The sequence below is a fragment of the Podarcis raffonei genome, chromosome 4, assembly GCF_027172205.1.
Source record: "Podarcis raffonei isolate rPodRaf1 chromosome 4, rPodRaf1.pri, whole genome shotgun sequence".
In the NCBI taxonomy this organism is placed as follows: domain Eukaryota; kingdom Metazoa; phylum Chordata; class Lepidosauria; order Squamata; family Lacertidae; genus Podarcis; species Podarcis raffonei.
This window is the reverse complement of record NC_070605.1, coordinates 24,546,458-24,563,065: the sequence shown is the minus strand read 5'-3', so window position 1 is coordinate 24,563,065 and position 16,608 is coordinate 24,546,458. Positions and strand designations below refer to the sequence as shown.

Sequence of the window (16,608 nt, the reverse complement as noted above, 5' to 3'; positions counted from 1 at the left end):
CTCATAAGGCTTGGTTTCCAGACCCTTGATCACCTTGGTTGCCCTCCTCTGCACACATTCCAGTTTGTCAATATCCTTCTTAAATTGTGGTACCCAGAACTGGACACAGTATTCCAGGTGTGGTCTGACCAAGGCAGAATAAAGCAGGACTATTGTTTCCTTGAATTGAACACTATACTTCTGTTGATGCAGCCTAGAAAAGCATTAGCTTTTTTTTTGTTTTTTGGCTGCTGCATCACTGTTGACTCATGTTAAGCTTGGGGTCCATCAAGATCCCTAGATCTTTTTCACATGTACTGCTAATAATCCAGGTGTTCCCCATCTTATATTTGTGCATCTGGTTCTTCCTGCCTAAGTGCAGAACCTTACTTCTGGTCCCTATTGAAGCACTTTCAATTATAAAAATGCTGTTCTGGCTGTTTGTGTGCCAGTATTGGCACTTTCCTTAATGTGTCTGGGCTAATAGCTTTTTCTGATCCAGTTCTGTTAGCTCCAAATGTTAAAGCTCTGCTAGTCAACACAATCCCATACTTTCAATCCTTTGTTATTGTATGTAGAGCTGTATTTATTAGTGGCTTTAACTAAGATAACCTTGCCTTGTTCATGTAGAGAGTGATTGTTTTGATAATGGTTACTTGCCAGTGTTTCATAATTTTGCTGGGACAAAATTATGTGCATCTAGCAGGATTATTTCCTGACAGTTGGGGATCAAATGATTTGCAAATAAAACAAATATTTACATACTTGGGCATCTTTAATCACAAAGCTGTAAGACTGCTCACAAAGGCAGTAACGTTCATCATATGGAAGGATTTATACCCTTCTGATTTTATTTGTGTATAAATTTAAAAGACCCCTTTCTACAGCATATTTCAGGCAACATACAAATGCAGTGGTACCTCTGGATGTGAACGGGATCCGTTCTGGAGCCCACTTCGCATCCTGAAACGAACGCAACCCGTGTCTGTGTGTCATGATTTGATGCTTCTGCGCATGACGTCATTTTGAGCATCTGCGCATGCACGAGCGGCAAAACCCGGAAGTAACGCGTTCTGTTACTTCCGGGTTGCCGCGGAGTGTAACCTGAAAATGCTCAACCTGAAGCGACTTCAACCCGAGATATCACTGTAAACATACCCAACAGGAATAAAAATAATAAAACAACTAAGATGACAATAAAAAACGGGGGAAATCCATTGTGTCCAATGGACAGCAGAGTTCAGACATGATGGTAACCCATGATTAATCAAAAACAAATGAAATTTGTATGCACACCATCATCTAGCCTTTCTGCAACAGCAGAGCCTCATCAAACTTTTAAAGCACATCCAACTCACATATAAAGCACATGGCTTTCCCACAAGGAATGCTGGGAACTGTAGTTATGGAGCATGGGAATTGTTGCCTTGCGAGGAAGCTACACTCCCCATAATTTTTTGATGGAAAGTCATGTGCTTTCAACCCATGTCAGATGTGCTTTAAATATTTCTTATTAAGATTTTATGGTGCTACACTCCTAGAAGGGGTATGCGTGTGTCCGCAGAGGGACGCGGGTGGCGCTGTGGGTTAAACCACAGAGCCTAGGACTTGCCAATCAGAAGGTCGGCGGTTCGAATCCCAGCGACACGGGGTGAGCTCCCTGCTCCTGCCAATCTAGCAGTTTGAAAGCACGTCAAAGTGGAAGTAGATAAGTAGGTACTGCTCTGGCGGGAAGGTAAACGGCGTCTCCATGCGCTGCTCTGGTTCGCCAGAAGCGGCTTAGTCATGCTGGCCACATGACCCAGAAGCTGTACACTGGCTCCCTTGGCTAATAAAGCGAGATGAGCACCACAACCCCAGAGTCGGCCACGACTGGACCTAATGGTCAGGGGTCCCTTTACTTTTATGCGTGTGTCCCTTAATGAAACATACAAGCTTTGCTTCTTGACTCTCCACAATTTTAGCCAAATCTTAGCACCCTGTACCAGCAGGTCAAGGAAGGCCAGGCCCCGCTCCTCGGCTCCAGCAATTCAAGCACCGAGTTCTTCCCAACTAGGGCTCCAACTTATCCACCAGTTACTTGGAAGCAATTCCCATTTAACCACGTGGGACTTAGCTCCTGAGTAAACATGCACAGGATGCGGGATGTATTGGTGTGTAGGTGGCTGCAGCCTTATAAAGCGGGACCCAAGACCCGCTCCCACGTGACCCTGAGCAACGGTCCTTCTCGTGCGCCGACCTTTACCGCCAGCCGTTACTGACACCATCCCTCCCCCCGTCGCGCGCGCGCCTCCTCTTCTCCCAAATTCAGCTCAGGGAAAACCAGCGGCTTCACCCTCGCGGAAGGCGCATGCTCCCCCCGCCTCCGTCCGCGCATGCCTGGTAGGGGAGCGGAGGCGCCAAGAACTCTGATAGGGTGGGGAGGGGGAGGGAAAAGGAAAATTCTAAACCGACGGCCGCCGCCATATTGCGGACCTGTCAGCGGCCACTTTCTGGCGCGTCTCCGGCAGCGAAGCTGTAGCAGCACCAGCGAGGCCCTGACGGAGAGGCGGGACGTGAGGGAGAGCGCGCACGGGTGCGCGCCCCTCAGCCACGCTCGGAGCGGCCCTGCAGCGCCTCCTGGCCGGCTGCGGAGGGGGCTGCGCGGGCGCCGTCGTGGTGGTGGTGCGTGTGTGACTCCCCGTCTCCCACCTCCGGCCCCGCCGCTTGGGACCCAATCCTCTTTCCTGGAAGCAGAGAAGAAGAGGAAAGCGAAGAGCTCGCCGCCCCCGGGCTGCCTCAGCCTCCGCAGCCGCCAGGTGAGGGAGAAAAGCGGGCTACTTTTCGGCCGACCCCGGCGGTGCTGCTTTGCCAGGCCTCGCCCTTCCCTCTCGCGCTCCCTCGCTTCATCTTCACGCCTCACACCTGGGGGGCAGAAGCTGAGGGAAGACGCCCCCTCCACCCTCACCCCCCCCTCGGCGCGCACTAGCTGCTCCTGCGCAAGCTTAACGGGGATGTGGGCGGTGGGAATCGTAGTTCCGAAATACTGTTTATGTATGTATCTGAGGGAGAGAAACTCTTCGCTTCCCTTCGCCCCCCTCAGCAGCGATTATAACTCGTCTCTCTCTCGCCCCCCCCACCCGACGGCGATCTAACTCACTCCCCGCCCCCCCAAAAGGTATTTCCTTCCGCGGGGACTCCCGACTCCTCCGCCTTTTTCTTCTCCTCCCGCCCACTCCCCTCAGCCCCTGAGGAAGGAAGGAAGGAAGGAAGGGCTGGTGTGAGAGGGTCACTGGTCCGGGAAGGCGTAATTATTATATATAAGTGTGTGTATATGTGTATGCATGTATATGTCTTTATATGCATATATATGCGTGCGCGTATATGTGTACTTGTGTGTACACACACACACACACACACACACACACAGAAGGTTAGTGTCATATGCTGCAGGCTGTCTCTAATGTTTACATTTCCAACTAACGGCATTTTACAAGACCACCTTCGCTGCCGCTGATTTATTTCCTTTGTTAGCAAAAAAAGGGAAAGGGCAGGCAGAGCGGGGGCTCTAACGGCAGCAGCCCGGAGCGTGTTTACTCTGTAGTAACCTCCCGCTCCCCCAAACGCACGCAATCTCAATAGGGTTTACGATCCCTGCCTACTTAGCGCTGGCTTGAGGGTTGCAACCGAACAACCTGAACTTAAGCACGTTTGCGTGGAATTAATTTTGGTTGGATATGCTTGGCTTAAGGGCAGGCTGTACAATCCGGAGCTGGGGAGAAAGTTGCATTTCGGAAGTCAGTTGTGGGATCGGGCTGCAAGTCTTTTAACACCCCAGGCTTAATGCACATCTGCTTGTAAGGAAGCTCTGTTGGAATTATTTGCGGGGCTTATTTCCCAGTTAAGCTTGTTTAGCAAATTGCTGTACGAGAATAATCGAGTGTCGTCGTCGTCTCCGTCGCCCCCCCCCCCCCGACCGCATGTGTAGTAATAGTGGTCGGTATTATTGGGGAGAGAATAGAAGAGATGGGGCGGAAATGAGGATTGAACTTGAAGCTTCTTCTGTCATGCGGCTCAGCTACTTGTTGCGAACGGGGACGAGTACATTTTTAACACGTTCCTCATGTCGGCAGCTGCCAAACTTCTACCCAACCCCTTGCCTGTCACCGTTTCAGGAGGAGGGGGAAAGTCCATAGAAGCATGCAGCAGCTGAAGGAAATGGTGACTGCTGGAGCCCTGCAGAGTCAGAAACGATCACTAGGCTCCATATGCCCCCCTTTCCCCCCTTATTCTTCCCAGGTTGAAATTTGGATCCTAGAATCACCTCAGCTAGGTGCCAGTAGACCAAGAATCTGGAGAACTTGAAAGTATTCCAGATTGAAGTGGGGATGATTAAGCATTTTAAAAGTAATTAAGTGCAAAAGTTCTGCAAAATCCAACACAAACAGAATTTTAGCCACAGTATAGCTCACCCATGCGCCAATCATGTGTTCATGATAAAAGCACCCATAATAGACAAATAAAGAATGACATCATATGAAACTGATCCAAAGACTGATGCTGTCCATTGTTGAAAACAAATCTACTTTTTCGTGTTTTTTGGCTTTTTAATGTATTGATTTACATAACGAGCACAATAATTGTATTATGAGTTATTTGGGTCAGTGTTTTATGCAAAATCTCCTTTATGGTGGTAAGCTTATGAACAAAGTAAAGTTAAAAGTTAAGGCTTGAGAACTTTGGCTGTAATTCTCCACATAGGCTGCCTAAGTCCCTTTGACTTCAGCGGGATATATGTAGCCTCTATGCTTGCAGTGCTGCAGAGCTTTAAGACTGCAATTCCCTTATTAAGAACACGTTAGCATCAGTACTGGATCAGATCATGGGCCAAAGTAGATGATATATTAAATGAGTGTATGTATATAGTGTGCCTGCTTTTTGTTATTTAAATAGCAGTTGGGAGGAGTGTAAGGTAAGTAAGCATGGAGTTTAAACCCTTTCCCCCTGTATCATGCCCCCCCATCAGCCCCTTCAACTGCTATTGATAATTACATTGATTTATTTGTGAAGACTCCAGTTCAGATCCCATTAGTATTTATGTGGTTAGTGTATTTTGCCCCAGTGCACCTCACTTTACAAATTGTTTTGCTATTTTGTTGCCCATTCATCCAGCTTAAAGAGATTGTTTTGGAGTTCTTCACTGACTGCTTGGTCTTCACTGTCCTGAGTTATTTGTTTTCACCTATAAATCTCAAATAGCTTATGAATGTGTTAAATAGCACCAGTTCCAATGCTTCTTGGGAGACCCCAGTGCTTGTTTCACTCCATTGTCTGATTTTTCCTGCCTTTGCTCTGAAGTTTTCAAAGGCATCTTTGGTGAGGAACTTAAAAGCTTTGTAGAAGTCTTATAGTCATGTTTACAAGACTACTCCTGGTCCCATGTTATTTATTATACTTCTTGCCCGCCCTTCACTGTGAGGTCCCAGGGCAAGTTACAGCAATTTAACAACAGGATATTAAAAACAGCTAAAACAAATAACAGAAGAACAGTAAAAAGAATAAGGGCGGATCTTAAAATAGATATATTGGATTTCAAAGGCCCAGGTAGACATACTCAAAGTATTCTAAAAGTCTGTCAGGCAGTGATTTTGTTTGCAGAAAGCTGATCCTTGTCAGTGTAATAAAGGTTTCTTCGGGGCACTTTGCATGTGGTGCCTCTGTAGAATGTCTTAACAATTTTTGTTCTACATACCGTATTTACTCAAATCTAATGTTCACCTTTTTTGGTCAAATTACGTAGCAAAAAATAAAGGTGCGCATTAGATTTGATGGCACATTTACTTTCCCCAGAAAATACTTTTTTGGGTTTCAAGGTTCTGAAAATTGAGGTAAACTTGGGAATATAAAACATTTTTCTTATTCTGGTTAAGAAAACTTAGTTTGTATGAGTCCAGAGTAAGGAATTGAAGAAAATGAGATTACCAGCACTAATTTGCTGAGTTGCCAAGTGATGCAGTATTAATATGCTTAACCTTCTTCATTCATAAACAGAACCCGGTTTATAATTTTATATTACATAACAGATTTTGATGAGCCTTTTGTGAAGTACTTTATCAATCTGAAGCTGGTTTGGAGAACCTTTTTCAACCTGAGAGCTGCTTTGAGGGGGACATGGGAGGGGGGAGGGTGAGAGCTGCATTCCTGTGATAGGTTTAGCCAGAGAGGTGAAAGTGGATGCAGCAATGGATGTGAGTCTGACCTTTGTACAGTAGACCATCCTACTGGCAGGCATTGGCCAGAGGTTTATACACACCCACCCTTATGACAAAAAGGGGAAAAAATGTGGGCAAGGGTTCCCTTCCTGTGTACCTGGCCAGTTTGATTTTGTGTATCTGATGGCATATTTGGTATGAAGGCGGGAGTGTAAGTAGAATAAATACTAAAATAGAGAAGAAAACCATTTTGGTCTAGTTCTTGGTTCTGATCCTGCCCATTTGTGACAGTGAGTGAGATTTACTGGATGTGTGTTGTCTGCTTTTTGAACCCAAGTCTTCTAGCACGAGACAGAGCATCTTTCTAGTCCTTCCTGGAGACAAGTTAGCAAAGTTTGCTGATGATACCAAGTTGTTTGGGGTAGTTGCAATCCTCCAAATACCACAAATTGCAAAAAGAACCAAATAAATTCTCTACATAAAGTTGTTCTCAAGTTTTTAAAATACAGGTTTTGACAAACTACCCCCTCTGATTGAGTAAAAGAGGTTTGGTTTTTTTCTTTTGCTAGAATGAAACTGCAGTCACATCTCTTCTAGACTGCTTTTCCAGTGCATCTTCAGCTAGATCCCCCATCTTGTGTTTTTTTAAAAAAAACCTACAATAATAATAATAATTTTATTATTTATACCCTGCCCATTTGGCTGGGTTTCCCCGACCACATTGGGTGGCTCCTAACAGTATATTAAAAACATGATAAAACAGACATATTCTGGTGACCATAACAAAAAGGGCGCCGTTTGGTTTCTAGCTTTTATATCTCAGTTTCTAACATTCATTGTCGTTTTTATGGCAGGCAGTGCAACATTCATTTTTTAATGTTGTGTTTATTGTAGGTATGTGTTTGTTTTTTGCTTAAGATATTGTATGTCGCTTTGAGTTGCCATGACAAAAAAGTGATTAATAACTTTAATAAATAATAATACTAAAACAATTTATTAGCTTTCCCATGCTCATGAATATGTAAGATAAAAACAGATTAAACAGACATAAAAAGGTTATCTTTTATAAATAATAGGCTTTTGGCAAACATTATGTGGAAATGTCTATTAAAAATAGCATTTTCTGTAGTTTGTAAAATGACAGCTGATGGAAGAGTTCAAGGGCAGAGGAATGGATTTTCTGTCTTGATTATAAGATGCTGCAGTCTTACATCCACAATGTGTAGTGGATTGAATACATATAATGTAGGTCAATCTTCCTCCAACCTGGTGCCCTCCTGATGTGTTGGTCTACAGTGACCATCAGCACCCCCGTCAGCATGGCCATTGGGTAGGAATAATGGGAGTTGTAGATCAAAGCATCTTGCAGACATTAGGTTGTGGAAGGCTATGGTAGAGCAAGGCACATTGTATAAGCTGGAAATAGACACTTGAATATGATGATGCACTAACTCAACAGTTTATTCCCATCTCTTGTAATACAGCTAAGACTGGGGTTGGGATGGGTGGTGGGGGAAGAAATCTGCTTCTATAGCCTTTCTGGCATAGTGGCTGTCAAAGTGTTTGGTATTGGATTTGTTTAGTTTTTATTAACATTAATTTGGAAGCTCCCTGTGTGATTTTCAAAACTGAAAGATGGCATATAAATGTTCTAAATAAATGCTATTATACTTAAGTAATAAGTAGATAGTGTAGATTTCCTGAAATACCATAGAATTCTTCCAGTAGCCTTTGTGTTTAATCTTTACGTGGATCTGTCCAGCTTCAAACAAAGAAATAATAATGTTTTTTGTTTTGGTGCTCACAAGCCAAATATTAGGACGAAGTGCCAACTGTAAAGACTAGAATTTTCTCTTTGTACATGTCTAATTAAGCACAGTCTTCTGAAATTTTCATGCACCAATTAGTTCTGCTCCTTCCATGTAAAATCAATGTAGCTATGCAAAGCAGATGCATATGTATATACTTAACAGCATATTGAACATTTATAGTATTAATGGGCCAGTTATCTTGTTAGTAAAATGTGAACTGCATGTAGTTATAAATAATTACTTTGTTTCAACAGAAAAGTACAAAGATTGTGGTACAGCAGATGATTTAACTGAACCAGAAACACAGAAAAGGGGGGAAAATGCCGAAACCAGTAAGTAATCTATTTCTTGTACTTGATTGGCTTTCAGCTCATTGTATTGTCTGCTACTCATAGCAGATGTTTTTGTAAGGTTATTATCAGTGGTATTTTTCTAGAAAAAGAGGTGTCGGAACTAACAATGAACACCTCCCTTGTTCTATTATATAGTGGTACCTCTGGTTGCAAACAGGATCCATTCCGGAGGTCCATTCACAACGTGAAAAGCCCGCAACCTGAAGTGCCATATCTCTGCAGGTGCACGGCGCGATTTGGCGCTTTTGCGAAGCGCGATTTAGCACTACTGCGCATGCGTGAGCAGAGAAACCCGGAAGTAACCCTTTCTGGTACTTCCAGGTCTCCGCAGGACGCAACCTGAAAAAACGTAACATGAAGCAAACGTAACATGAGGTATGACTGTAATGGTAATGGCGCCCACCTGAGAAGTGCCAGAACTGAGTTCTAGTGAGTTCCGGGTGAAAAAAAGCCCCGCTAATAATTACTATTAATTACTGCTGCTGATATCTTTTCTCTCAATTGATATATAGAAACATCATAGGAGACTTCCAGAGGGAGGCTGTAATCATAGAATTGTAGAATTGGAAGGTACCCTGAAGGTATCCAGTCCACCCTGCTACAATGCAGGAATCTCAGCTAGATCATACATGGCAGATGGCTGCCCAACCTCTACTAAAAAAGCTCCATGGAAGGAGAGTCCACTACCCCTTGTGGGAATCTGTTCCATGGTCGAACAGTTCTTACTGTCAGAAAGTTCTTCTTGATGTTTAGTCGGAATCTCCTTTCTTGAAACTTGAATCCATTGGTTCAGGTCCTAGCTTCTGGAGCAGGAGAAAACAAGTTTGCTCCATCTTCCATGTGACAACCCTATAGATATATGAGAAGAGCTATAATAGCTCCTCTCAGTCTCCTCTTTACCATGCTAAACATGCAGTCACAAACCAGATGACTATGGGAAGCCTGCAAGAAGGCACTGAACTTAATGATGCATGGATCTGTGTATGTTATGTTTGGTTTTCTAAATGATTAGCTCTTGGTCAAGATTTGTGTATGTGTGAGAGGGAAAATTATTATTTATTGAGACACAATTTTCTGTAGCTATGGAGTGGTGGTCAATTAAATCTTACTTAGGTCCATTAATTTCAATAGGTATACAGTACTAACTTAGTAACACTCATTTAATGTGTCTGGCCTGTGTAAAGCTTATTTTAATACCACACTATGTAATCTGATGAAAAACTACTTGGTATTTTGCAACTACTTCCTATGAGTGCTGCTTCTTGGCATTGTTTCTGATACCTATTTTTTGTTTCTACGTTTGCTTACGTGCAAGTCTGGTTTGATAATATTCTTCCATGCCTATGGCCTTGAATAACCCATTCTGACTGCAGCTTCATTTTCTATATATTTAAAAGGCAGTTGAACAATATTATTGTCTGGGTGCCATAAAGGCACTTTTGTTCTAATCTGTAGCTATAAAGGAGTCTTGCTGTTATGTAGAGTACAGTCTTGTTTTGTTTTCCTTATTTAAGCGTATATCCAAATATAGTGAGCTAGTTTAGAAAGACTTGTATTCAACCCGATGAACTGTAGTGATGATGCATGGATCTGTGATGAAAATGCGTAGCTTAGAGAGTAACACTAGTAGCACTGCCAGAGTGCAATGAAGTGTGCAGCTTTCATGAGTATGGTGGGTTGTAACAGGTGCACATTTGATAATCTTTTACAGTTTGTGTGTGCCTGCATAAGATACAATCTTTTCCTGATCTGCTTTCCTACCTAGCATCATTTAGAGCTGGAGTGGGGAATCTCTTTTGGCCTGAGCGCTGTATTCCCTTATGGTCAACCATTCAGTGAGGGGGCCCATGCCAGTGGCAGGTGGGACAAGAAGCAAGAGCAGGTTAACTTTGTACTGTAGGCAGTGGTGATTGCTAACATTCTGACTTGGTAGGGCTGCAATTTTTAACCTTGCTGTTTTCACCACAATGATTTTCAGACAAGAGTAACTCCATGCCTCTTGTTTAAAAATTAAGCCATACCACATAACATCAGTTTTTTGATTCATGTATTGATTACACCTACACATCCATTGTAAAAAACAATAACACCTAAACACACAAATATGTTAAAAATGTGAGGAGCGCTTGCTTTCAGTTGCATTCGGTTTCCTCCCAGTCAATTTAAGTTTTTATAATCTAAAACTATTTTTCTCTAGATTAAAATAACACCTCTTCTCTAAATTAAAAGATCAAAGTATTAAATTAATAGACAAAAATGATGGGTTTCATTTGAGCCAGTGTACATAAGAATGTACCCTGTAATGCATGGCTCAGTTTCGAAAATGTGAAGTAATAATCTCTGTTCAAGTGCCGAGTACATCACACCAGAGTAATCATAATCAGCCTCTTATATCTGACATTTGGGAGAATATCTTCCAGGTTTAGGAAATGAAGTCAGTGTGATATCCAGAGAGGCATAGAACCTAAACCTTTCATTTTAGAAATACAGTGGTACCTCAGGTTACATACGCTTTAGGTTACATATGCTTCAGGTTACAGACTCCACTAACCCAGAAATAGTACCTTGGGTTAAGAACTTTGCTTCAGGATGAGAACAGAAATCGTGCTCCAGCAGCACGGCAGCAGCAGGAGGCCCCATTAGCTAAAGTGGTGCTTCAGGTTAAGAACAGTTTCAGGTTAAGAACGGACCTCCGGAACAAATTAAGTACTTAACCCGAGGTACCACTGTACACTGACAAACCCACAAAAAGCAAGCAAGTAATAATAGCAGCAGCATTTTCTTTCATTCTACATTCAAGTACATTTGTAATTATTGACAAATAATGTTTCTATTGCTATTAAAGGAGTATCAGGATTGAGGCTTGAAGGGCTCAATCTTACCTGGCACTATAAGTTAAATAAGTACTTCTGCATTTTCCAAAGTATATAACTTTTCTGTACTAATTCAAAGCAGAATGTTCAGAATCTAAATGTCCTACCACGTGTCTGCATTTTGTGTTTTGTCTGGTATGTTAATCATTTCCGTTTGAGTCTCAACCATACACAAAAAGAATCTTTAAAGTGCACAGTGCCTTCTGGAATGCATGCATTTAAAATGAGTGTGCAGCTTTCATGAGTGCAAGCTTTCAGCGTGCATGCTCCTTAAATACATGCTAATTAAGTCAAACAACCCAGTTATTAAAATTAAAAATCCTTTTCAGCTTTAGCAGTGCATCTGTTTCCAAATACTATGTTACTTGTGCACATTAGATAAGTGTTTATATCAAAAAGCAATGCAATTAATGTAAGCCAACAATTAAATGCATCAGTTAATCTAGGATTTCTTATGAATCCTGAAGGCAAAATATCACTTTTTGATAAAATGAATTGTACTAGAAAGCAATAGTGCCAAATATGAAAGATTATTTCGTGTTATAAATATTAGCACACAAGTGTTCAAGGGAGAATCATTGGCCTGATTAACACATAACTATGGTTTATTAAGCAATGAGTAAGAGTTATGCCTCAGGCTAGCAGTTTAACTATGGTTTATTAACTATGGTTAAAGGACGTTCCTTAATCAAGGTTTGTAATTGTGTTATAAACCTTAGTTAAATTTAACAGTAACTTATTCTTATATTTGAATACATCCCACCTCTTAACTGTGGTTAAGGAGTCATCAGCGTTCCAAAGCTACAGAGCCGCAAGTGAAGGGTGACAAAGAATTCAAACCACTCTCAAGGTTCAGCTGCTCTTGTTGTTGCTTTTAACTTTTCTGTGACACAATGAACCAAGGTTTAAGTGATCATCTGTCAGATACCTCAGCTTTAACTATGGTTCCTGCAGTTGTTAATCCTTTTGTATCAGTGGGCACATTTTGAATTTTGAGAGCATGCTGTTGGCACTAGTCACAGAATGACTGGCCCAGAGGCATGTGATAACACAAAATAGCTGTCATGGTGGGCATGACATAAAACAAAATTAGAGAGTATAGTCATTGTGCAGTTTTCTGCTTAACTATTTCATGCTAGAAAGGGCTTTCCTTTTTGAATTTCTTACTTCACTGACAGAAGGGAGTAGCCAGCCTACCTCATTTAATATAAGTTACTTATAAGGATATGTGCACATTCTGTTTCATAACCTTCTTTTTAGGAGGTCTAGATATTATTATTATTATTCGTAACCTTCTTTTTAGGAGGTCTAGATTATTATTATTATTATTATTATTATTATTTTATTTTAAAATGAAAGCTCGGTGTCTGGGGGCCCCCTACCCAGGGTTGTCAAGGGAGATCAACACAAGCCATGGTGCTTGTGGGTACTGCATTGGTGACCCTTGGTGTATATTAACTACAGGCAGTGACTATTTTAGGTGCGTCCAATTGATACACAATCTCTGACACGCAGGTTCTTTTGGACATGGAAGAGGGCAGAACGGGGGTGTAATGGGGCATAACAGAGGCGGGGCTCACTGGGGGGAGTGAAGTGCTAAGTGAGATCCACAGCCATTTGCACAGAGGCAGTTGCTCAATTTTAGTAGGTTGCAGGTGCAGTGTACTGGGCCCAGAAAATACTGTTGACACCTCATAGCTGTAAGCCCTGACTGCCAGTTTTATTTCCACCCCACTCTGAACATTTGCCTAAATTTGAATCTATATATGTATATTAGCTTAGCACATGAAAAAGTTTTTGTCATAGGTCTATGCTCCAAATGTGTTAGAAACAGCAATGCTTTGGTAAAGAGTTCAGAATGGGAGAGCACAGTAGGGCTTTTCTGTGCCCTACCACTGACTTTTGAATGCAGCCTATGGCCTGTGATACATACAGCAAGAGGGTTGTAGTTAAAACCATGAAGGCTCTGAGGTATGCACAATAAAAGGTGTCTTTGGGTCCTGGTATCAATACTGCTGGGTATTATAAGGTCAGCAAGAAATTCCTATGCTCCTGTCAGAATAGAACCAAATATTTATATCCTCATGACTGTTGTGAGACATTCTGTTGGGAAAGACAGTCAGCTTACAAAGCTTATGCTAGTCTGCTAAATTAAGTATGACATTTCTGTGGTTGTCACTGAAGGAAACCTATTCCGATAACAACAACTGAGAACCATATTGGAGGCTGGGCTTCAAAACCCCCAACATGTTGCCATAGTTCAAAGAGACAATGTACGTACAGTGCATACATGCACCCTGCTAGATCATTAGAGACAAAGGCATCTAATTTACAATGGGGGCAGAACCTTGACGCTCTTTGTACAACACAAATGATCTGTTTAAGGCAAGCTTCTTTGACTTCTGCTCCTAGAAAGCAAGTCATCATTCTCAGCTAACTCTGAGGCAAGCTAATCCTGGAGTGCAGCAAACGTGGACTGTGCCACTTCTCTCTAGTCATTTACCACTCCATTATCGTTACTATTTTATCTCATTCACTGAATTGCCATTTTAACTAAAATGCATGGCTTGTGTATTTGCCTCTTTTTCAAGGCATAGAATGTCCTTTTTTAAAGATATCTTTAAAATCTAAGCATCTTTTTCCAGATACTTTCTTGGGCTGCCATCTATTGCTTCAGAGATTAAAATTGGCTGGAAATTAATCCCTCCGAACACAAAACAGAGATATTATTCACAATTTTTAAACTCTTCCAAGCATAAGATTTTGTGTTCAGTGCTTGTTGGAGTACCAGGGTTAATATCCCAAATGATATTATGAAACAGCATTCTCAGCTAACTAGTTTATTGTCTACAATGAAAGCTTCTTTCAGGGAGGAGTGAGCAACCTGCAGGTAGCAAGGAAGCTTTTGATGGGTACATTTGTGCCTACGAGAGCTGAGTTAGTGACGCGTGCCACAGAGGACGTTCATTGCAAATCTGAAAGAGTTGGGGCTATCCTTTAGAATGAGTTTGGATAGATCAAATAGATAAAGTAAGTCTCCTGGTGACAATGGAATTTAATTGTTGCGTATCAGGTTGCAATTTTTAACTCCTGGCAAAAGTCACGAAACTCTGTGTTGTTTTTAAAAAACTTTTCATTCTTACCAGTTCTTAGTTTGGTTGTTTAACTTTTTGTTTAGTTACATGGAATGTGTAAGATGTTGTGCCAGTTTATAATTTGGCACGACAATGCTGATCAAAGCATGAAAATCTATTTAGACTTAATACCTTCTTGTTCTATGCAGATTAATGTAAGAGTCACCACAATGGATGCAGAGCTGGAGTTTGCCATCCAGCCCAACACAACAGGAAAACAGCTTTTTGATCAGGTAAATCGTCTTACTATGGGCTGATTCAGACATGACATAGCAAACTGTGACTTACGCCTAGAATGAAGAGGTAAAAACCTCTGACCTACGTCATACATACAGCTTCATGATTCCAAGCAGCCATTTTTCCACTTAAACCAGCTTGCCTGTTCCATCATGTACAGCATCCGTGTACTAGCACTTATTCTACAGCTATTCATGGATCTTTGGCTGATAATGCTGCACCTGTAGGTACTAGTGTCCTGGTTTAGACATGGCAGGCTTTTACAATGGGAAGTTGGGGGTCACATTTTAACCAGCACTTGCTGTTGCTATCTGCAGCAAAATGGCTTACTGCTGTGGTCATTCTTGCCCTTTAAGAACCATATTGCTGTGAAGTTGGACAGCCATTTGCTTATTTATCTGTGGCAGACCTTACTACCACTCTCCCCCCCTCCCCCTGTACTTGAGATTCCCTTAGACTTAGTTTAGTCTCATATAGACTTGGGCTTTTTCCCTTGAAGTAAGAGATGGTAAGTCCAGGGAATCATAGAGTGTCTAGCTTTCCCTGATAATACAATGAAGCATTAATCATGAAGCTTTATGTGACTAGTATTGATGCCATTCTTCTTTTTTAAGGTTGTAAAAACAGTTGGCCTACGGGAAGTTTGGTTTTTTGGACTTCAGTATGTAGACAGCAAAGGATACTCAACTTGGTTGAAGTTGAACAAAAAGGTAATGTATAATTTGTTTATTCAAAATACTTCAATTTGCAATGAAGGAATGGTAGGTGGTGTTAAAAACGTATTCTAGTTTAGATTTCACTTTCATTTAGAATAAAGATACGTGTACGTCCTGTGATGTTAGTTGACCAATTTGACATCTTCAGTTTAGATTTATTTTTTCTATTTTTTCTTCAGTAGAATAAGGATTTTTAGTGATTGAACTGTTGTACTCTGTGAAGGCCATTTTACAAGTCAAGCTAATCATATCAAGATTAGCTTGACTTGTAAAATGGCCTTCACAGAGTACATCAGTTCAATCACTAAAAATCCTTATTCTACTGAAGAAAAAATTGAAAGTCAGATGCCCATTTTCTTTTCTTTTTATGGTGGCCAACTATAAACTATAAAGAAGCCCTGCTCTGAACGATTACATTTCTAAACTGATTGATCCAATTTTTTCTGTTTATATGGAGAATTTAGTTCATACTTGAAATCTTAAGAGGTTTCTGGATTTGTTTCCCATAGGGTGGTATTAATATTTGTGATGATGCACAACAGGGAATCAGTGTTAGAAACTGAGATATGAAAGCTTAGAGCTAAATGGCACCTGAAACCCTGGTTATGGACACAACAACAGAATGTCTAGGCGCACTTTTTATAACAAGAATACAAAGCTGAAAATGAATGAATTGCAGCTAAAATATTACATTCATTTTTCACATGGTCTAGTCCTTCCCCAGCCCACCCCGCTAATATTCTTAAGAGGGTCTCTTCACCAGTCTTCAGAGAGTAGCTGGAAGTGGGGAGGCAGGAAAAGGTCCTCCCTTCCTTCTGTTCTGCAGTTTTAATTTGAAATCTTAGGTGCAACACTGCGCCCACAGCTCAGAAACAGCTCATGCTAATGAAATTCCCTGTCACAAAATGTGCCTAGAACAATGGGAGTTTCGAACACTGCATGGAATACATTGGAAGTGGATAAGTTATAGAACCCACTTTCTTTGTCTCCTGTAGAAATGTTTTCATTCAGATCTTAATCTTGCTGAGACTGACCCTGGGAATTTATCAGAGAGGGCCTTACATTGATGCAGCTTCACATCTGCCTGGTGTCTCTCTCTGCAGTCTGGAAGAGCTATGTTCTAATAAGTGTGGGATCAGTTTAATCAAATATTTCTCCCTGCAGTGAGAGGAGCTGAGGGTGGAAACAGAGTTTGGACAGGGATCTCCTGTGGGTGTGTTTGAAATCAGGTAGAATAACGTCTGTTCAGGTTCTCTGAGTTCTTTCTACTTTGCTCTAAGGCAATAATTCTAGTTGTTTTTGTCTTTCAACTCA

The 16,608-nt window shown here is 41.5% G+C and overlaps 1 protein-coding gene across 5 annotated transcripts in view; it reads left to right on the top strand.

Annotated features, from left to right (window-relative positions):
• The first annotated feature begins 2,438 nt into the window (after nucleotides 1-2,438).
• Nucleotides 2,439-16,608, top strand: part of RDX (radixin) — a 30,022-nt gene continuing 15,852 nt past the window's right edge. Inside the window, exons 1-4 of one of the 5 annotated variants that reach the window (XM_053385798.1) lie at nucleotides 2,439-2,777; nucleotides 8,236-8,313; nucleotides 14,491-14,574; nucleotides 15,193-15,288. In XM_053385798.1, coding sequence (XP_053241773.1) covers nucleotides 8,302-8,313; nucleotides 14,491-14,574; nucleotides 15,193-15,288 — 192 coding nt within the window. In that variant the 5' untranslated portion in view covers nucleotides 2,439-2,777; nucleotides 8,236-8,301. Of the gene's footprint in view, nucleotides 2,778-5,309; nucleotides 5,335-8,235; nucleotides 8,314-14,490; nucleotides 14,575-15,192; nucleotides 15,289-16,608 lie in introns of those variants that run through there. The other 4 variants (XM_053385796.1, XM_053385797.1, XM_053385800.1 and 1 more) reach the window with 4 other exon arrangements.